At 39.0% G+C, this 23,867-nt stretch overlaps 1 protein-coding gene across 4 annotated transcripts in view; it reads right to left on the minus strand.

The window, feature by feature from the left end:
- Positions 1–23,867, minus strand: part of NHS (NHS actin remodeling regulator) — a 393,921-nt gene that overhangs the window by 31,835 nt on the left and 338,219 nt on the right. For all 4 annotated transcript variants that reach the window (XM_053917252.1, XM_053917251.1, XM_053917253.1 and 1 more), the window contains exon 3: positions 16,299–16,432. In XM_053917252.1, the coding sequence (XP_053773227.1) occupies positions 16,299–16,432 (134 nt within the window). The remainder of the gene's footprint in view (positions 1–16,298; positions 16,433–23,867) is intronic.

The following is a 23,867-nucleotide window of genomic DNA, read 5'->3' on the forward strand; positions in this document are numbered from 1 at the left end:
GGTATGGTGGGAAAAAAGTATTTGCTGGGGTCAATAGCTGTATCATTGTACATGCTAAGTGCTGTGTTGATTTGCTCTAAGTAAAATACCATATGGAAACAGCAGCTACGATGAAAGTCACAAGCTATTTACAGCCAGTATCCAAGATCCATCTACCTTCTGCAAAGACCAGACAGGTGAGTTAAATGGATAGTGTGATAGATATCACCATTCCTGCAATCATATACTTGAAACTAATGGCAGGCCCTTCTCTCCCTACTATACCAAAAAAAAAAAAAGAAAAAAAAGAAAAAGAAAAAGAAAAAAAGTCTCTGGAAATTGAGGAAATTAATCCTATATACACATGGTCTAGTGTCTTCAGTAAAAGCACACCGTTCTTTCTGATCATGTTACTTCCAAGCTCAAAACCCTTCAATAATTTCCTATGCCTATGGAATAAATTCAAACTTTTTAGTCTGACATTCGAGATCCTTCAAGATTGAAGCATTACAGAGAAAAAAAAAAGTATTTGAATTCATGTATACCACACTCCACTTTCTGTTGTCTCTGTGTCCTTGCTCTTATGGTTTCCTCAGCCTTTAATCTTTTCCCTCCCAGCGTTCACATTAAAAATCTACCCCATCCTTCAAGGCATTCTCAAATGCTACCTTTGCCATGAAGTTTAATCCTAACATCCAACCCCATTCTAACACCACACACGAGTTAGGCATTAACACCTTGTATTCAATACCATATAATTTCCTTGGATGGCAGAGATTATGTCTCACTCATTTTTGTATCCCTTTAATACTTATTAACAGCAGGTGTCCAGTTATTTTTTTTTTCAAAATGAAGGAATAAGTAAGAGGCCACAGTGAGAGAGAGGGCATTCCAAGTGGATATACTGTTTTGAGAGTGCAGGATATTTTTTAGATAAGCACATATAATTTGGTTTGGCTGAGGTCTAAGGTCTGTACAAACAATTTGTGGGAAATCCATCTGGAAAGGTAAGTTAGGATCAGATTGTACAGAGGCTAGAGAGTAGAACTAAGGATTTGAACTTATTTCTTTAGGTAGAATGAAGCCATTGAAGGCTTAGGGTTAGAGAATTTGTACGTCAAAGGTTCTCATACCAAGGTTAATTATTCCTAACTGGTTTAAAGGAGCAAACTAGGTAAGACAAGGGCAATCACCTAAGGTTAAGCAAGAGAGATGGGATAGACACAACCATTTTGAGATAGGTCATAAATCAACGGAATACTTCTGAAAGAGCTTGCAACACCATAAATATAGTTTATAAAAGCAAAACAAGACCCATCTAGGACACTGTGATACGTGTAATTCTTTTACAGTAAAGGAAAGTCTTGGTCAGTGCTTCTTAGCCCCAGCTCTTATAAACCAATAGAATATAAAAAATCTCTAATGTGGACCCAAGGAAAAAGGGAAGGGGAGGATCTGGGGAGAGAGATTGAGGCAGTGAGAAGGTCCTTATCCCAGGATAGGTCAAATAGTATTGAACTACCCCTTTTGTCAGCTCTTGTCTTTAATCCTCTTTCCTGGTTCAGAAGTCCATTCTCACTCTTCTGATTCTTCTGTAAGCTAGTTTAGTTTTTCTAAGAAGCTACTTTCTCATAAACCAATTTTTCTTCCTCATATAAAATGGAAGAATAAACATTGTCATTGTTTATAGCTCTGGAATATGAGCAAGGAGGTCTGGGTCCTAGTTTGAATGATTTCCTCCATTTACTTCCCAAGAAGGCTGTAGAAATGCCCCTTGTCCTACAAATGCACCTCTTTGGTAAAAAGAAAAGCATGATTTGACAGACTTTTATTTTAAAATCCTTCGACATTACAGTGTGGTAAGTTAGAAAACCACTATCAGGGTATGAAATGACAAGAAATCCCTGATATTCTTTCCTAGCTAGTTTTATCAAGCCAGACAAGGAATACAATTGTGAACACGATACATTGTAAACTGTCTATCCTGATGATAAGGATTTAGGCCTGAATGTTCCTCTAGAACCTGATAAATTGTTGCTATAGGGCTCCACGTCATGTCAAACATCTTCCTCCAACACTACAGATACCATTAGACATTCTACCCCTAGATCACCTATGAGGCTTGGAGAGGGACACTTGGTAAGAATGCTGGAATCACTTACCACATATGAGGAAGGATGACATCCATGGTTGTACATCTAGATATCAAATCTAAGCAGGGACTTAGACCTTAAGGATCCCCATGGATGTGACTACAGGCTGAATGCACCTATAGATGTTTCAGCTCAAGTGCCAACTCTGATCCGGCTGTGTGGACTATATGGGAAAGAATGCTGTAATCTATTGGTAATGCTTGCCTTAGGCTTGCACAGGGGAACAGCAGGTGAATGTCCCAAGTATTTGCATATCTGGGCCTGGACCAAGGGACCTGACTGATGAGAACAGATGACCTAAGCATTCCACTCCTAAGCATTCAGGAAGGGATGAAGAGGAACTGTTATGATAAACTGACTCCATACTCTGAAATGAGAATCTAAGTCATGATGGTGCACTGGAGACAAAGTGTCATATCATACTATGGCAACTTCTAATCATCTGAGATTCTGTGTGGTCTTCTAAATTTTGCTATTTAAAATAAAGAAGTTCTGAACTAAGCATTTCCCAATTGAACTTATCTTTTACTAAAGCCATATATCTTTCATAGGCATTATGGTATAAGTCCCAACCTAGGAACTGTGAAATATCCATAGCTAACTCTGTGTGTGGGGGGGGGGGGTGAATTTAACTTCCTGTTTTGAAATAATGTTATACTTACAGAGAAGTTGTAAAAATAGCAGGGAGGGTCCCCATATACTACTCTTTATCTAGCTTTTCCTAATATTAACATCTTATACAACCATAATACATTTGTCAAAACCATGAAATGAACATTGATAAGTATTATTAACTAATCTATTAACTTTATTTGCATTTTCCAGTTTTCCCACTAATGTGCTTTTTCTAGTCCTGGATCCAATTCAGGAACCCACATTGCATTTAGTTGTCAAATCTCTTTAGTCTCCTTCAATTTGTGATTGTCCCTCAATCTTTGCCTTTCATGCACTTGACACTTTTGAAAAGTATAAGCCAATTATTTTCTAGAATGTCCCCCATTTGGGATTGTGTGATGGTTTCTTATGATCAGACAGAGGCTATACATTTTTGGCAAAAATCCTACAGAAGTGTCATTTCAATGACATCATATTAGGAGGTTCATATATATATAGGTGTGCCGTATTACTGATGATGTTAACTTTGATGGTGTCTGGTTTTTGCAGCTTCCAAATTATTTTCTCCCTTGTAGGGAGAAACTTTGAGACTTATGCAAGTATCCTGTTTTTTAACATAATTTCACCCAACTAATCTTAGCATCCATTGATAATTACTGCCTGCAGAAATCGTTACTGTCATATTTGGGTAATGGTGATTTTTTAAATTTCTATCAATACTTCTACATTTATTAATTAGAATTCTTCTGTGAGAAAGAGCTACTCCAACCCCATGCATTTATTTACTTATCTCAATTTACTTAATGTTACTATAGACTATGGATATTTATCTTATTCTCTGTATTATAACGTATTACTATAATTATTTATTTCATTTCTCAAAGTGTCCCAGGTTTAGCCATTGGGATCTCCTTTATGTTGGCTCCTATGCCTTTGTGACATGCCCTCTATTATTTTCTCAGCACTTTTTTGATATCTGGCATCTCAAGATAGTCTAGGATTATCTGGTATTTCCCTTTTTACCATATAAACAATTTGTCCAGGGAACCTGGTTTCTTTTATTAGAGAATTCTATTTAGAAACAAGATCTGTGCACTAGATGTTCTCAATGTTACCAGAGTGTCATTTCTTTTAAGGTTCTCTCAGATGACATCTAGGGAATATATGTTTGTATATTCATACATATACATATACACATACACATATTTATTTTATGCCTAACCATCTGCACATACATGAGTACATGTATGTGTATGTGAATGTGTGAGAATATGTGTATGATTTTATACTGATATATTTTTAAAAGATTTTATTTATTTATTTTTAGAGAGAGGGGAAGGGAAGGAGAAAGAGAGGAAGAGAAACATCAGTGTGTGGCTGCCTCTTACGTGCCCCCAACTGGGGACCTGGCCTGCAACCCAGGCATGTGCCCTATACAGTGAATTGAACCAGTGACCCTTTGGTTCATAGGCCGGCACTCTATCCACTGAGACACACCAGCCAGGACTATACTGATATTTTAGATTCTAATCTAGTACCACAGGATTCATTCTAGATATCCCCCTTTCCTTATCTGTAATTCCTTTCTTCAACAGTGACAAACTGTCATGTACCACATATTTGTGTATTTACTGGATTCTAGTATACACATAAAGTAGTTCAAGAATTTCTAACTCACTCTCTTGTGAAGAACAGATTTACCAAGTGGAGTACAATATTTGTGTACAATTCCTTTTGTCTTTAGCTTTACACTGTTGCTTCAGGTGCAGCTGCTCCAGGAGGAGCTCCCACTTGAAGATATGTCTCAGGCCTCCATGCCACTGTGGAGGAAAGAGCTCAAGGAGATCAAAAAGAACACTGGCTTTTTCCTAGAGTCAAAGCACCCACCTCCAAAGCTAGTTCACCAACCTGGTCAAAGGTGAGAATGGGGCCCTCAGGTGGAAAGATTTCCAGCGGATTCCAGAACTTGTCATCAGCCCACTGGGGGACCAGCTCATCAGTGCCTTCCTTCCAAAGGGAGAAGATAGATAAACTTCCATGGATTCATAAAAAATTTTGGCTCATTTCTAACCCATTGAAGATAGTGCAAAGAGCAAAGATAAGAATGTATCATAACCACTCAACAGCCGAAGCAGCAAACTGTACTTTTCTTTTTGACTATATGATTCAGATAAAGATGACAAGATCTCCTGTGATGAGCTGTTCCAGATGCTGTGCATGATGGTTGGAGTGAATATCTCTGATGGGCAAATGAGCAGCATCACAGACAGGACCATCCAGGAAGCTGATTAGGATGGGGATGAGGCCATATCTTTTGCATTTTGTTAAGGTTTGGAGAAGGCGGATGTAGAACAGAAAATGAGCATCTGATTTCTTGACTACAAGGCTAAGACTGAACTGTTCCTGCTCTCTAGTATTTAAGAACTGGAACTTGAGAGTTTTCCTATCTACCAGCCCCAATTTTACCCTATTATCTCCTTTCTCCCATGATACTGCTACTGTTGCATGAGACCCCCATGTGTGCTCTGTCAACTCAAACCTGCCTTTGGTGTAAACAGAGCATTACGGGACAGCACACTCAGTCTTTTCTCTTCAGTATCCATTCACCAGTTCCCCATTTACAAAAATCTCCCCTAATTATACTGCTGAATGCCACATGTCCATCCTGTCTGAGAAAGTGATGGAGGGACTCATGTCAAGAACCAGCCAAGCAAGCTCTTTCACTGGATGTAGACTAGCCATGCTGCCTTCCCTCCAGCTGGTCTTCTGCATGCTCCTTCAACTGTTCCCTTCTGTCTTTGCTTCCTGCCTCTCTGTCATCCAACCTACCAATCAGTGATATTTTGGTCTTCCTGCTTTTTAATTATGCCTCAAAATGCCCTCTGTTCTACCAGATACCTCAAGCTATGCCTGTTAAATATATGTCTAACTTGAGCAGATAGTTATGTAGTCTTGCAGTTTTTATTTACCTTCATTTATAAATGAGCCTCTAGGATGTTGTCTCCCCAGGAGCTTTTCAAGAACCAGCACTTCTCTCAGAAGAATTTGACCATCTCTTTTGTCTCCTGAAGTCAAAGGGCTGCTGGATGGAGATGTTCTTCTTGAAAGGTGAGAAGTGTGGAGCCAAGTCTTCTAGGTGGCTTGCCCAGATCCCTTGACCTCTGGCCTTTTATTCTCCATATGTAGAGTACCTATATGGCTACTCTTGTTATTACAGTGTTTGCTCTTCAGAAAATAGCCGTGCGCCTGCAGGTTTGCTCAGCTTTGGGGCACTGTCACCAACAGAATGGTTGCTCAGACAATATCCTTAGGGACTTTCTCATGGATTTTTGAACAAGGAAGCTGGTCACCTTAAAAGCCTCCTATATTTCCACTTCTGCAACATGTTTTATGCCTCAGTGTTGCATGCCCTTGGATGTTTTTTACTTCACATGCCCAAGGAGAAAGATTAGAGTTATGGAGGTGACTAACTTATCCTGTCCAAGAGGTTTAAAGGTTGCCTTAGTATCCTGAAGGTTTTAGCAAATGATTATGCTAGAATATCCCAGTAGAGGTCCAAAGCATTGACTGTATTGTCACATTAGCTGTCTGGTTACATTGGCTTTCTACCTCCTTTTGTAGACCACTGCTAATCTCTTAGAAACATGGGGTCTGGCGGTGTTGGCAAAACCTGAGGTGGCATTACAGACCTTTCAGTGAGCCAGAGCAGCTTCTTGGCCAAAGCCAGTTTAGTTTAGACCTCATGGAACCAGTCTGTTGCCATCCTAATGTCTAAGTCTATTCATTCATATATCTGCATGTGGCTGACATTCTCTGACTCATTCCTTGTTTTCTGGCTTCCTTGCTTGGGAGGGAAGATGTGTGCACAATTCTTTAGGAAAGGAATGGCTAAAGAATACCATTGCAAAAGGAAAGGAAAGGAGTGGGGTATAGAATAGTAGCCAGGTGGGACAGCTCAAGTATAAAGGAATGAGGAATTCTGTATGAAGTATCATCCTGGCTTTGTGATCAAGTGATGTACTATACAAATTGTATACAAGGGAAAATTATCTGGTACTTATCTGGTTGGTAATTCAGAGGATCTTTGACTTAAATATTTAAAGTTCCTAAGTTATGGCTTTTTCCTCTTTTTAGAGGTATAATGAATTGTTTTAATCCACAGTTGTGGCTTATTATTGTACTTAAAATTATATTCATCAACCTATCAATAAATATTTGTGTTAAAACACAATAAAAATATTCTTTCCAAGTTACTTAGGTTAGCTATTTTCTTCCCCACTTCCTTCACTGTGGTTATGATATTCATTTATAATATAGTTCAGTTTATTTGTTACTGTTTGTCTTTCACTTTGGGTTCTCCTCACATTCTAGTTGTTATTTATTTATTGGAGAGGGGTATGTGAAACATTACCTGGGTTCTAAGAATTAGAGCTACCCAAAAAATATATCCAGAGTAGTGTCGTTCTCCCTTGACCCTACCACCACCTTCTCATCCCCCTACCCACCCCTGTTGGTAAACCAATCTCATTAGTTTCTGCTTTATCCTTCCTGTACTGTCAGTTTTTGTCTATTGTTTATTTTGAAAAAGTGAATTTGTTCCAATGTGAAGGACATCTAAGAGAACAATTTAAGCCTAATAAGAATTTCACATTTGCTTATGCAGGATTTCCTGCATGAGAAACTCTGTAAGAATGCAGAAACTGTACCCAGATGACCTGAGTTGTATAAGAATAAACAGAGTGCACACACCTCAAACACCTCTAAGTTCCTTCACTTTACCTAACGTGTTGGGAGCCACACTCATCTACATCTGAGGCTCCATCCTTCACTCTGATTTCAGGCACCTCTCTTCCTACTCTTTTGCAGTAACTCACAAGCTACAGTCCTGATGCCCACTCCAGAGCAACCTTCAGGGCTTTTTCCAGGTAAAGTGGCACTTTTATTGTATTCTGTATTTCTTAATCCTTTAAAATATATAAAACACTGCTACTGTTGTTGTTTAAATTAGGTTCCTATCTTTATTTTTGTCTGCGTGTATGTCACAGAAGAATTTTTTTTTGAGTGTTTGTATCCTGTTTTCTTCATAAACCCTTTAATGTTATTGGCAAGTTTGCATAGTGTGGAGATTTTAAGGGATACTTATGTTGTATTACAGCAGAATTGACTATTTTTTTTTTTTTACACAAGTAAGTGGATACCTGTATACTTTCTTATATATCTTTGGTTCTAACATGAAGGGTAGCATACTGCAGATATTCTTTTGTGCTTTGCCTTTTTCACTTAAGAGTATATTCTGGAAATTACTCATTATTAGTTCACAAAAATCTTCCTCATTTTTTACAGCTGCATAGTACACCATTGAGTAGATGTTTTTCACTTTATTCTATTACTACATGTACATGTATCACAGAAAAAGGGCTAATATCACTAATGGGTAAATAACTCTTAAATACATACATCCATGTATAGGCACCTTGGTTGTTTCCAATACCTTGTAATTATAAACAACACTGCAATGAATAACCTTTTTGTATTATTGGAGGTGTAAGTTTAGTGGGATTGCTAGGGCGAATAGTAAGTGCATATGCAATTTTTTTAGATTATTTCCAATTTCCCCTCCAGATAGGTTGTACCAAGTTTGCATTTCTATCAACACTGTATGGGAGTGCCTGTTTTTCCCCAGTTTTACCAGCAGAATATATTGTCATATTGTTTAATTTTTGCCAATCTAATAGGTAATAAATGGCATCTCAGTATTGTTCTCATTTCTCTAATGAGTCAGTTTGAACATTTTTTTAAGTTTAAGAAACACTTTTATGTTGTTGTTGTTTTTTCAGGATTGTCTGTTCAAGGTTGCCCCCCCCCATTTTCCCACCAGGTTTTTGCTCCTTTCTTTGTCCCTCAATATTTAAAAGGTATTTATGTATTAGTGATATTAGTCTTTTTCTGTGGTATATGTTACACATCTTTTCTCCCAGATTTTGGTTGTTTTTTGACTTAGTTTATGGTGTTTGAGTATATAGAAATATTTACTATTCAACTTTATCAATCTTCTATTTTATTGCCTTTGCATTTTGAGTAAGAATTAGAACACCTTTTCCTGGACTGAGGTCAAGAATAATTCACCCCTATTTTCCTCTAGTACTTGTCTCATTTCATTTTTTATATTTAAGTCCCAGACCCATTTGGAGTTTAATCTTGTATATGGTGTGAGGTATGGATCTAATTAAATGGTTCTCAACTGAGGGTGATTTTGTCCCCCTAGGAGATATTTGGCAGTGTCTGGAGACATTTTAGGTTATTAAACCTATGGGGAAGAGTGCTCCTGGCATCTAGTGGGCCAAGGATGCTACTACACATTGCACAGTGCACAGGACAGCCCCCACAGCAAAGAATTATCAGACCAAAAATGTCCACAGTGCGAAAGTTGAAAAACTCTGATAATTGTTTTTCTTTTACCAAGTGGCTACCCAGTTGTTCCAGCAACATTTAAAAAACTCCACCTTTTGTCTAAGTGTTTTTCAGGTACTGCTTTTATCATATATTATGTGTTCATATATACTTGAGTTGATTTCTGGACTTTGTATTCTATTCTATGGGTATCTTTTTCTTTTTTTTCCTTTTTAAAAATCCTTATTGTATTTTTTCAATTACCATTTTGTCCCCTTATACCCTCTCCCCCCAGCAATCACCACACTATTATTCACATCCATGAGTTCTTTTTTAAAAAATACTTTTAAATTTTATTGTTGTTCAAGTAGTTTTCTACCTTTCCACCCCACCTCTCCCCCCCACCCCAGCCATCCCCACCTTCCTCCCCTGATTCCACCCGCCTTTGGTTTTGTCCATGTGTCCTTTATAGTTGTTCCTGCAAACCCTTCACCCTTTTCCCCCCATTATCCTCTCCCATCTACCCTCTGGTTACTATTCGTTTATTCTTAATTTCAATGTCTCTGGTTACATTTTGCTTGCTTGTTTGTTTTGCAACCTAAGTGCCCATCAGTAAATGAATGGATCAAAAAACTTGGTACATTTACACAATGGCATACTACGCAGCAGAAAGAAAGAAGGAGCTCCTATGCTTTGCGACAGCATGGATGGAACTGGAGAGCATTATGCTAAGTGAAATAATCTATGGGTATATTTTTCTATTCATCTGCCAGGACCACAGTATTGTAATTATAAAGGCTTTAAAGATATTTTAATGTCTGGAGGTCTAACTGACCTTTGTGGGTTTCCTTTTTCAGTGTTTTCCTGGCTATTCTTGTATGTTTGTTTTACCATAAGAACTTTAGTATCGGTGAGTCTAACTCCTTTTTTTAAAAAGCTTATTGGTAAATTTATTGAGATTGATTTAAATTTATAAATTAACTTAGAGAGAACTGACTTGTTTATAAGGCTAAATCATTCTATTCAAGAACAGGGAACATCCTTACATTTGAGAAAACAAAATATTGTGCCTTTAGAATGCTTTAAAGTTTTTCTCATATAAGTTTTATACATTTCTGGTATATTAATTCCTCAGTATTTAATCTTCTTTGTTATTGATGCAAATGTAGCGTTCTCTACCACTAGATCTTCTAGCAGTCTATCATCTGTGTAAATGAAGGGTATTGTTTTTTGTGCATTTATTTCTTGCTACCTTGCTGAATTCTTTTGTTTGAGTCAGCTTTATCATTGATTTTCTAGGATTTTTCTGGTATAGTTTCATATCATCTGCAACTAGATATTGGTTTACTTCTTCTTTACCAATTTTAATTTTTTAAATTATTTTATTGTTAAAGTGACATAACGGGGTTGTAATGAATTCAGCAAATCATTCTGCTGATATTTTAGAACGGATACCAGCTTTTGCCAGGCAATTAAAAAATTCAAATGTGAAAATTTCACAGTACAGTAAACTCCACCCCAACTAATTAATGGTGGTTAAAAATAATAGATCCTAGCAAAACCTCTCATGTTACATGGTCACAACTCACAATTCTGTACAAAAGTTCGTGTTATAAAGCTCTGATGTAAAAATCAAATAATCAAGCAGCAATATTTTAAGTACAGCACAGGGTCTTCCATATCATTATTTACAAGGCTTGAATCTCTTTACATTATAACAAAATTTAATACAGATGACTAAAAAAAATTATTTTATTGTTGTTCACTTACAGTTGTATGCATTTACCCCCACCAGTCCCCCCAACAGCAGCCAAACCCACCTCCCTCCCACGCTTCTACACCCCCTTGGTTTTGTCCATGTGTCCTTGATAGTTGTTCCTGAAAATCCTTCCCCCCATTATCCCCTCCCACCTCTCTTCTGGTTACTGTGAGATTGTTCTTTTTTTTAAAATTTTTTATTGTTATTCAATTACAGTTGTGTGCCTTTTCTCCCCATCCCACCACCCCACCTCCACCCTCCCCCTTGATTTGGTCCATGTGTCCTTTAAAGTAGTTCCTGTAATCCCCTCTCCTCATACCATATGATCTCACCTTTAACTGGAACATAATAAATAGAAGAAAAAAAGGAAACAAAATATAACCAGATTGTTCTTAATTTCAATATCTTTGGTTATATTTTGCTCGCTTATTTGTTTTGTTGATTAGGTTCCAGTTAAAGGTAAGATCATATAGTATTTGTTCATCACCACCTGGCTTATTTCACTTAGCATAATGCTCTCCAGTTCCACACATGCTGTCGCAAAGGGCAGGAGCTCCTTTTTCTCTGCTGCATAGTATTCCATTGTTCTTTACCAATTTTTATGGCTTTCATTGATTTATTTTGTCTAATTACGTTGACTAATATAATGATAATTAGTAGCAGAGATAGTGAGCATCCTTGCCTTGTTCCTGATTTTAGTGGAAATGCCTCTACTATTTCCCCATTAATTAAGATATATATATATGTGTGTGTGTATAGAGAGAGAGATTCTACCTTATATATATAGAATGTTAATGAAGTACCACTCAATTCCTATTTTCTTGAGTGTTTTTTTAAAGATTTTATTTATTTATTTTTAGAGAGAGGGGAAGGGAGGGAGAAAGAAAGAGAGGGAGAGAAACATCAGTGTGTGGTTGCTACTCACATGGCTTCCACTGTGGATCTGGCCTGCAACCCAGGCATGTGCCCTGACTGGGAATCGAACTGGTGACCCTTTGGTTCTCAGCCCGTGCACAATCCACTGAGCTACACCAGCCAGGGCTATTTTCTTGAGTGTTTTTTAAGAATAAAAAGTTAATTGATACTAATAGATTTCCTAATGTTGAACCAACCTTCCATTCCTGGAATAAATTCCATTTAGTCATGGTATATTAATTTTTAATGTGGTATTACATTCTTTTTGCTAACATTTAATTTATTATTTTTGCATCAATAATCATGAGTGATATTGGTCTGTAGTCTCCCTCCCTCCTTTCCTTTCTTTCTTACTTCCTGCCTTTCTTTATCATTTTTAGGTATCAAAAGTTTATAAAAGGTTCATAAAAGAAATGGGGGAAGTTCTACTCCATTTTTAATGCTCTGAAACAATTTATAGAGCATTGGGATAACCTGGACTTTGAAGACTCAGTAGAATTCCTCTGAGAATCCATCTGGGCCCAAAATCACCTCCTTTGATACCCTTGATGAGGGAGGAACCCCAGATGGGCTTTAATTAGGAGACACCCCTTAAATTCTCAACTGACAGAGGGTTTTAAGCTATGGTAAATTGGTTAACCAGTTTCCTGTGAGTTCCCTTTGGAGAACTTTTGATAGGAATCAAATATGAAGAACTAAGCATCCCCTCTTTCTCCTTCTGAGAGCTATGAGGCTACTTTGGAGCCATCGCTAGATGTCACTAGACAGATGACACTGTGTCCCTTGAAAATTTTAAATAACTCAAGGCACACTTACGATTTCACTACAGTGCCCTGAATTACCTCATCATACAGTTTGGGAACCACTGTATATAGTATATAGCCTTCCAGCCTTTTTCCCTATGCATGTGTGTATACACACATATACACTCATAGATTTTTTAAAAGATTTTATTATTTTTAATTTTTAAAGGTCTTTTTTAAAAGATTTTATTTATTTTTAGAGAGATGAGAAGGGAGGGAGAAAGAGAGGGACAGAAACATCAATGTGTGTTTGCCTCTCGTGCACCCCCCTATTGGGGACCTGGCCTGCAACCCAGGCATGTGCCCTGACTGGGAATCGAACCGGCAACTCTTTGGTTCACAGGCCTGTGCTAAATCCACTGAGCTATACAAGTCAGGCCAGATTTTATTATTTTTAGAGAGTGGGGAAGGGAGGGATAAAAGAGGGAGAGAAATATTGATGTGTAAGAGGAACATCAATCTGTTGCCTCTCACACGCCCCCAACTGCAGACCTGGCCAGCAACCCAGGCATGTGCCTAGACTGGGAATTGAACCAGTAACCTTTCAGTTTGCAGGATGACACCCAACCACACCAGTCAGGATCTCATAGATATTTTTGAGACCATACTATACACTGTTTAAAAATCCCTGATGATAAAACATATACATTTTCCATGTCATTATATTCTTCTATAGTACATTGTTGATATTGTATTCTATCCTATGCACATATCAGAGTTCATTAAATTAGTCTCTATTGTTGGACTTTAAGATATTTGTAATTATTTTCCCTATTATACACAGTGTTTTGATGTGTACATCCTAGTGAATCAATCTTTTCATCACTCTCATTATTGCCTAAGGGTAAATTTCTAGACATAGAATTGCTGGATCAAAGGCTATAAATATATTATAGTTCTGACAAATATTGGCAAATTGCCCTCTAAAAAGGGTAGGACAATTTATACATCCTCCAGTCTTATATGAGTATACATCATAGGCTTTTCATTTAATGTTAAGGATTTTAAGTGACTAGGAATATAGATTCAGATGTTCATGCATTTTAGGCACTGTGCTGATACTTTCACACACACACACACACACACACACACAATTTAATTGTATTTATATAACATTGTATTAAGCCTTCTTAACAACCTTGTAAAACTGAAGTTATTATCCTCATTTTGCAGATAAGAAACTGGGACTCAGAAAAATATAATGAGGTTTCCCAAGTCATATAACCAAGAAGTTGTAGAGCTGGGATTTAAACCTGGTTAGACCCATAATATTATCCCTATATCAATGATACCTCAGAGACCTGATTGGCTAATAATAATGATGATAATGTCTAATATATATTGAGAGCTTATTATGTATCAGGTACCATTTATATGTATTAACACATTCTTGTTTCAAACTTGTGAGGTACTAATCTACATTATCCCTGAAACACTGAAATTATTAACTTGTCCAGTCACACAAGTAGTAAATGGTAGAGCTGGTATTCAAATGCAGGCAGTTTGTCTTCATAGTCCATGCCACTAATGACCAAATTACAGTATAAGAGTTTGCAGAGTTGTAGAAGATTGTGTGTCAGAATCTCATTATGAATGCTTTTTAAAGGAGGAAAAAATGTCTAATCTAAAGTTTCATAGTTGAAACAAGAGTTACTATCTAAGAAAAGGTCTGTCAATCAATTTTCTGTCTAACAAATGTATATCTAGCAATTTGGCTGCGAATTTCCTGTCCCTATTCATACAGCTTTTTCTCTCACAGCAACATATAGCCCTGTAAGCTTAATGCATCGAACCATGTTCTATTCTGAGTCAGTTCCAAGTCTGAGGAATATAACTTGAATGGAAAATCTTCCCACGAACCTAGTGACCCAAACTAAATGGAACAAATGAAACAGTTTCAATTTCCCTAGCTTATTCAAATATTAATTGTCATTTGAGATGGGTAAATTTCCTGGAGTTTACATAAGTATGATCTAGATTCTTCTCTTATTAATGTTTGTTGGGTAAATACCCTCATTTCTATTCATTATTTTAAGCCTTTTCCTATAGTCTTACTTTGATATTTAGACATTAAAAATTATGCAGAATATGACAAAGGGTAATATTTTTATATCATTTCTGTAATTGCTCAACAATCTTCTCTCCTACCTTCTGTTCCCCACCCCCAAGAAAACCAATTTAATGAGCCACAAAACATGTACAATGAATGGGGAGAATATTTTTAGCATTTCATGCAGAAAATGCCTCATTAAAAGCAAATGCTTCAGCAAGCAGATTTGAGCTTAATATAAACTTTTGTTGAGCAGGGGCTTTTATGATAAATCACCAGCATGTGTAATTGTTCTACATTAAGACTTAGAAAGTTCTAAGAGGCTTGTAAGAGGCTTCTTTTCTTACTCCTGGGCTGGACTGCAGCGATGTAGTGATTGTGACATGGAATTCAGCAGACAATTGATGAGCCTGAAGGACATGAAGCTTACTGTCCAGTCACAAGTAGGAAAAACATCCACGTACGTTCTAATATCACTCACTGTTTTATATGGATATGTTACATCATGCAGATTCATTTAGATGAAGTCTGTTCATCTGAATGTTTGGCATCATGTGACCCAAATAATTTGCATTTATTTTGCATAGTGTAAAAGCCCAAAGGGTACAGGGTTTATTGTCATTCATTCCAATTTAATTCAAATTAAAACCTCACTGTGTAACCACATTGCTATAATTTCTTTAGGCTTTGGGTCTCAAACTAGAATGACAAGAGAGCAGGGGTCCAGCCATTCGGGAAGGCAGTATAGGCTGATTTGGTCACAGAAACCGTAGCTTTTCACATTAATGATGTGCTACTCAGATGCACAAAGTTGTCTCCCTTGAGGTCCCAGAAGGCACATCTGGGGTGATAGTGTTTGTATTGGCTGCTGAAAACTTTCCAGGTGCTTGTAGGTGTTCTGAGCTGGGCTTAGCTTCGTCGTCTGTGATCCATACTTGGGGCTTGGGCTAAGTTATAGCCACAGCCAACCAGGCAAGGCTGAATCCACCATTGGTAATTTGTTACTCTGAAGAACTAGCCTCCCTTATAGAATAGGGAAGCAGGAATTGATGAGATAAACTATGTTCAAATGGAAAATTTCCACATAAGTTAAGTCCTCCCCCAGTTCATCCCACTGAGTCAGCCAAACCCTCACTTGACTATGAATGAGAGTGGTGATTGTAGTAGCTAACTTGTATTGAGGTCTTATGCTGTGCCAGGCACTGTGCTAAGTTCTTATATCATTTAACCCTCAAACACTATAAGCTATATACTATTAATAGTCCCATGTTATAGACGAGGGAACTGAGGGTAAAGAAGGTTAAGTAACCTGCCCTAAATCTTTCAGCTTGTGTGCAGAAGAACTAGGATTTGAAGCAAATTTTCCCCCTGATTTTAGATTTCCTTAACTCTTATTGCATTGCTGTATTGTGCAACCAGTTAACTAAAAAAATATATATCTATGTCCCCACTCTATGCCAAAAAGAGGCTTTACTTTCAGGAATGAAAGGGGAAAAAATTAAGTTGTCCTCAAATGCCTATGATTTATTTACTCTCTGTGGCAGCCCACCTCCTCCTTCACTAGGAGGGAAACTGACTCCCAAGACCCACTTGTGCTTCCCGATTGGTGGCTGCAGGTTGGCCACCAAGCTCACCGTTAAGAAGTGACGGTCCTTAACTTCACGTCTCCTCTGGCTGTGAGCTGGGGGGTAGGCCGGCAGTGGAGGAGCAACTACAGAAAGGGGGGCAGCGGCTCTCTGCTCCCGGCGGTCAGTCCGGCTCCGATGTTCTGGGGGCAGAAAAAGCAAGAATACATAAAGATACTTGACATTTGCAATTTCTCTTGTCCCACTGGGAAGGATGAGCAAAGTGCTGAAGAAAGGTGAGTTTTTCTAATCTAGCTCATTTGTATACCAAATAAGATTTTCAGAATGTTTCTGAACTAAACTCTCAGTTCATATTAATATGAAGTAAGACACCTACATTTCAGTGGGTCCATCTCATAATCTTTGTGCAAGATGGCTCACCCTTGAGTTTGTAAAAAGCAGTCTATTTTTTAATGTGCCTCATTTCAAAAAGACATAAGCCCCCTCAACCAAAACCCAGAACATTGGTGGAAGATGTGCTGGCACACAAATGCCAGAGTTACCCAAGGAGTACCAGGAACAAATGCTCACAACTATCCAGGAGGTGCTGAAGCCAGCTCATATGGACTCAGGGGTGCTGAGTGCTATGTGTTCAGGAATTGTGCAAGCTAATTTTTACACTGTCGGTAGCTTGAAGTAGGCCATGGTGGGAGCGTTTGCATCACAGATATTGGTGAGAGCTATATATCATGGCTTCTGTTTATTCGTTTTATTACTTTTTGTTTGTTTGTTTAGAGAGCCTGTGACCAGCACACAATTGCAGGTCACCCACAACACTCAGAGGGCTTTGAAATCCTGGGCTCCTAGAGAAAGTAAAGGAATCTCAATGACAGCAGTTGTCTGATTTAGGAATAAAGCTAAATGAGAAAAGCCAAGAAATTTCCATGTGTGGGATAAAGTGGTCCTGACTTCATAGCAAGAATCACTGAGGCACAAAGAGCACAATTTGACTTTCTGGGTGTTTCAGAAAGCCCCAAAGCACACTCAGCCCAACACACTGACTGCATCAAAGGCCATCCCACCTGCCAAAAACTGGCCTGTACTCATACCCAGGGCTTGAAATCTCATGATCCTATCATGACAAAGGTACAAATTTGTGCAGCAGATTTCTTAATTTGCCCTTCTATTTTTTTATTTGATTTTAGTTTTTTATTATTTTACTGTTGTTCAATTACACTTGTCTGCATTTTCTCCCCACCCCTCTACCTCACCCCAGCCAAAGCCACCTCTCTCCCCAGCTTCCACCCTCCCCCTTGGTTTTGTCCATGTGTCCTTTATAGTAGCTCCTGAAAACCCTTCTCCCCACTCTCCCTTCTCTCCTCCCCCCTGGCTATTGTTACATTGTTCTTAACTTCAATGTCTCTGGTTATATTTTGTTTGCTTTTTTTCTTTTGTTGCCCTTCTATTATTTAAAATCATCATTACTCAGCACATCAATAATAATAAATATGACACCCAATATTTACTGAGCAATTGCCACATGCCAAAGATGCTTTGCTCAAGTTCTTATGTGCATCTTAACAGTAGGCATTGACACTGTCCCTCTTTTACAGATGCCTAAACAAGCTCAGGGCCTAGGATTGTGCTCTTCACCACTACTTGACCTATAGACACTGTAAGGCCCTAACACACTTTCTCACTCATCAGAGCAAGACTGCTTGGGTTTGATAGTATTTGCTTAAAATTATATTTTATCACATTCTAATTCTTTGAATATTGATAATAGAACATAGGATATTTGGCAGCTCATAAGACATTACTTACCTTTTTACCCATGCTAGGAAACGGAACTAACTACACTGATTCTCTCAGGTGATACCAGAAGGAAGCCCTTTCTCCAAAGGCCCAAAAATGCCCAGTCCCCACTTCATCGGTATCATTATATTCATAAAAATCAAGATATCGATTGTGGGAAGATGGCGGCAACATAGGTGGGAGCGGAGTCCACTTCCCCTCGACGCCAGGGAAATACCTAGCTGATCTGAGGAGCAGAGCGAACAGCCAACAGTATTCCAGCATATATGAAGATCAGAGACCAAAGATAGAGGACATTGAAAGATCTGACGGTAAGAAGAGTGCTTAAGGACAATAAGGTCCCCAGGACCCGCGAGGTACAAGGGCGGCAGAAGCGCCAGCCCAGGCGCAGGGGCTGCTGCAGGAGTCTTAGGAGGGGGCCAGGCTGAGCTGTGAGCAGCCAGGTGCTTGTTTGGACCAGGGGGGCTTGAATAGGAAGAATTTCTCAAAAAGAAAAAGAAAATAGAGGCACTCAGGGGCTGGTTAGAGAACTCTCGGCAGCAGCCGCTGCCCCTGGAGCCCCTCCCCCCTCCGCCCCAGGACTGCGAGCGCGGGAGAAGCAGCCCCAGAGCCCCGTGCTCACCTGAGGCTCACCTGAGGCCCGGTTGCGCGCACGCAGATTAGCAAACTGGGCGCCCACACCTGAAACCTCAGGTGGGAGAGCATCTGGAGCAGAGGCTAGCTGTTCCACCCACAGGCCCTAAACTGCGGACCCGAGTGCCTTGTGACTCAGTCCCAGGGCTGCCCCGCCCGCCCGAGAGACTCAAGCCCAGGGCGGCTGGATCGGCCCACCAAGCACAGGGCTGCTGGCTCGGCTGGCTGCGCGCTCACCAAGCGCAGGGCCGGCTGGATGCACGTTTTCCAAGCACAAAGCCGCTTGCGAGCGTCCTAACCCCAAGGCGGCTGAATCCGCCGCCTGCACGCAAGCGTCCCAAGCCAAAGCGGCTGGATTGGCTGATCAACAGCCTGATTGCCTGCCAGGGACCACACCTACAACGCCAACCTAACACCTGCGCACCCTGCAGGGCCTACTAGCTCTCTAGCACAAAGGCAGAACACCCAGCAGAGGGGAGCTGCAGGGCTAGGGAAGACTGCAGGCTGAACAACAGCAAAGAGTGTGGCCCAGAAAGGGAGAAAAGTGAAACCAATCCTTCCAACCACCCCCTCCTGTAGCACAGACAGGACGCCAGCACAACTAATCTGACCGGTTTAAAGCCAGCAGAAGATTTTTTTTTTTTCCTTTCCTCCTTTCCCCCTGAATTCCTTCTTCCTTTCTTTTTTTTTTTCATTCCTTCTTCCTCCCATCCTTTACCTTTTTTATGCCTTCTTCCTGCCTTCTTTTATTTATTCTGTTGTTTTAATTTTTGTTAAAAAATTCCTTCTTATCTTGCCTCTGATCTTTCTTTATTCCTTCTTCCTTCCTTCCTTTCCTCCTTTTCTATTTCCTTTTTCCCTCCTTCCCTTCTTTTTTTTTTTTCTTCCCCCCTTTCTCTTTTTCCCACAGGTGAGACAACAAAACCTGGAGTGCTGAAAAGACTAGAGTTAGACCGTGTTCCACCCATAAACGTCAGCTCAAGACCAGTGAGCACAGGAGATTAAGGAGACAGCACCACTGAATCCCATTGGCATTCTACCATAGAAGTTCATACCATAAACCCAGGGAGTCAGAATAGATGAATTTAAGAAGCAGAGGCTAACAAGAAGAGTCTCACAAACAATGGGAAGACAAAGAAACAATCCCCAAATGAAAGGAAAGGAGGAAGTCTCAGAAAGAATGCTAAGTGAAAAAGAGGCAAGTCAACTATCAGATACTGAGTTCAAAGCAATGGTTATCAGGAAGCTCACTGAGCTCTCTGAGCTCAAAGAGAACTACCAGAAACTACAGGGAAACTACAATGAACTCACTGCAAACTACATCAACATGAAAAAGGAAATAGAAACTATCAACAAGAGCCAAGAGGAAATGAAGAATACAATTTCTGAATTGAAGAACACAGTAGAAGGAATTAAAAGCAGACTTGATGAAGCAGAAGATTGGATCAGCGAGCTGGAGGACAAAGTAGAAAAAAACACCCAGAAAGAGCAAGAAAAGGAAAAGAGGCTCAGAAAGAATGAAGAGGCAATAAGGGAAATGCAGGACAACATGAAACGTAACAATATCCGTATAATAGGAATACCAGAAGGAGAAGAAGAAGAGCAAGGGATAGAAAACCTGTTTGAAAAAGTAATGATGGAAAATTTCCCTAATCTGAGGAGAGAAAAAGTCACCCAAATCCAGGAAACACAGAGAGTCCCAAGCAAGAGGAACCCAAATAGACCCACTGCAAGATACATCATCATTAAAATGGCAAATTTCCAAGACAAAGAGAGGATCTTAAAAGCAGCAAGGGAGAAAAAGGAAGTAACGTACAAGGGAGCCCCAATAAGGTTAGCAACTGACTTCTCAATGGAAACGCTCCAAGCCAGAAGAGAATGGCAAAAAATATTCCAAGTAATGAGAAACAGAGGCCTGCAACCAAGGCTACTTTACCCAGCAAGGCTCTCAATTAAGATAGAAGGCCAAATAAAGAGTTTCCCAGACAAAAGAAGTCTAAAAGAATACACTTCCACCAAACCAGCTCTGCAAGAGATGCTAAAGGGACTGCTTTAAGGAAAGGAAGGAAAAGAGAAAGACAGAGGAACACAGGTAGGAATAAAGGCAATGAATAACTTCCTATCGATAATAACCTTAAATGTAAATGGATTAAATGCTCCAATCAAAAGACATAGAATAGCTGAATGGATAAGAAAACATGACCCACACATATGCTGCCTACAAGAGATCCATCTCAGGACAAAAGACTTATACAGACTGAAAGTGAAGGGCTGGAAACAAATTTTCCAAGCAAACGGACAGGAAAAAAAAAGCAGGGGTAGCAATACTCATATCAGACAAAATAGACTTCCAAAGAAGGGCCATAAAGAGGGACCCAGAAGGTCACTTCATAATACTCAAAGGAAGAATCCACCAAGAAGACATACACATTGTAAATATATATGCACCCAACATAGTAGCACCCAAATACATTAAGAAAATCTTGGAGGACTTCAAGAAAGATATTGACAGCAACACAATTATAGTAGGGGACTTTAACACCCCACTATCAAAAATGGACAGGTCTTCCAGACAAAATATCAACAAGGATATTGTGTCACTTAACAATACCCTAGAGGAAATGGACTTAACTGATATCTGTAGAGCTTTTCATCCCAAAGAAGCAAAATACACATTCTTTTCAAGTGTCCATGGAACTTTCTCAAAGATAGACCACATGATAGGACACAAAGCAAGCCTCAACAAATTCAAGAAAATTGAAATCATATCAAGCATTTTCTCTGACCACAAGGGACTGAAACTAGAAACCAACCCCAAAGAAAAAAACCCAAAACACTCAAAATCATGGAGACTGAATAGCATGCTATTAAACAATGAATGGGTCAAGAACGAGATTAGGGAAGAAATCAAAAACTTCCCGGAAACAAATGAAAATGAACTCACAACAACCCAAAACCTATGGGACACAGCAAAGGCAGTCCTGAGAGGGAAGTTCATAGCAATACAGGCCTACCTTAAAAAGATAGAAACATTTCAAACAAACAACCTAACCCTACGCCTACAAGAACTGGAGGAACAACAACAAAGACAGCCCAGAGCAAGCAGAAGGAAGGAAATAACCAAGATCAGAGCAGAACTAAATGACATAGAGACTAAAAGCACAATTCTAAGGATCAATGAATCCAGGAGCTGGTTCTATGAAAAGATAAACAAAATCGACAAGCCTTTAAGTAGCCTCATCAAGAAAAAAAGAGAGTGGATCCAAATAAACACAATTGGAAATGAAAGAGGAGAGATTACAACTGATACCACAGAAATACAAAGGATCGTAAGAAATTACTACGAAGAACTGTATGCCAAGAAATTCGAAAACCTAGGTGAAATGGACACATTTCTAGACAAATATAATCTTTCAAAACTGAATGAAGAAGAAGCAGAAAACCTGAACAGACCAATAACAGCAGAGGAAATTGAAGCAGTCATCAAAAAACTCCCAACACACAAAAGCCCTGGACCAGATGGTTTTACAGGAGAATTCTACAAAGCATTTAAGGAAGAGCTAACCCCTATCCTTCACAGACTCTTTGAAAAAATCCAAACTGATGGAAGACTCCCAAACTCTTTTTATGAAGCCAGCATCATCCTAATCCCAAAACCAGACAAAGACACAACAAAGAAAGAAAACTTCAGGCCAATATCGCTGATGAACATAGACGCTAAAATTCTCAACAAAATATTGGCAAACCGCATCCAGCAATACATTAAAAAGATCATCCACCATGACCAAGTGGGATTCATCCCAGGGATGCAAGGATGGTATAATATTCGCAAATCAATAAACATAATATATCACATGATCATATCAATAGATGCAGAAAGAGCATTTGATAAGGTACAGCACCCATTTCTGATAAAAACCCTCAGCAAAGTGGGAATAGAGGGAGCATTCCTCAACATAATAAAGGCCATATATGAGAGACCTACAGCCAACATCACACTCAATGGACAAAAACTTAGAGCTTTCCCACAAAGATCAGGAACAAGACAAGGATGCCCTCTCTCACCACTCCTATTCAACATAGTATTGGAAGTCCTAGCCACAGCAATCAGACAAGAAAAAGCAATAAAAGGCATCCAAATTGGAAAGGAGGAAATGAAACTGTCACTGTTTGCAGATGACATGATAGTGTACATGGAAAATCCTATAGACTCCACCAGAAAACTACTCGACCTAATAAATGAATTTGGCAAAACAGCTGGATACAAAGTCAATACTCAGAAATCAAAGGCATTCCTGTACACCAACAACGAAACTGCAGAAACAGAAATCAGGAAAAAAATCCCATTTGATATAGCAACAAGAAAAATAAAGTACCTAGGAATAAACCTAACCAAGGAGGTAAAAGACCTGTACTCAGAAAACTACACAACACTGAAGAAAGAAATTAAGGAAGATACAAACAAATGGAAGCATGTACCATGCTCATGGATTGGAAGAATTAACATCATCAAAATGGCCATACTACCCAAAGCAATTTATAGATTCAATGCAATCCCTATTAGAGTACCTATGACATATTTCACAGATATAGAACGAACATTTCAGAAATTTATATGGAAGCATAAACGACCCCGAATAGCTGCAGCAATTTTGAGGAAGAAGAACAAAGCAGGAGGGATCACAATACCTGATATCAAACTGTATTACAAGGCCACTGTAATCAAAACAGCCTGATACTGGCATAAAAACAGGCAAATAGACCAATGGAACAGAACAGAGAGCCCAGAAATAAACTCAAGTCTTTACGGTCAATTAATATTTGACAAAGCAGGCAGGAGCATAAAATGGAGCAAAAACAGCTTCTTCAACAGATGGTGTTGGGAGATCTGGACAGCTACGTGCAAAAAAATGAAACTTGATCACCAACTTACGCCATACACGAAAATAAACTCAAGATGGATAAAAGACTTAAATATAAGTTGTAACACCATAAAAGTCCTTGAGGAAAACATTGGCAGGAAAATCTCAGACATTCCATGCAGCAACATCGTCACAGACACATCCCCTAAAGCAAGGGACATAAAGGAAAGAATAAACAAATGGGACCTCATCAAAATAAAAAGCTTCTGCAAGGCTAAAGAAAATAGCACCAAATTACAAAGAGAACCAACAGTATGGGAAAACATAT

Source organism: Desmodus rotundus, chromosome X, assembly GCF_022682495.2.
Source record: "Desmodus rotundus isolate HL8 chromosome X, HLdesRot8A.1, whole genome shotgun sequence".
Lineage (NCBI taxonomy): Eukaryota > Metazoa > Chordata > Mammalia > Chiroptera > Phyllostomidae > Desmodus > Desmodus rotundus.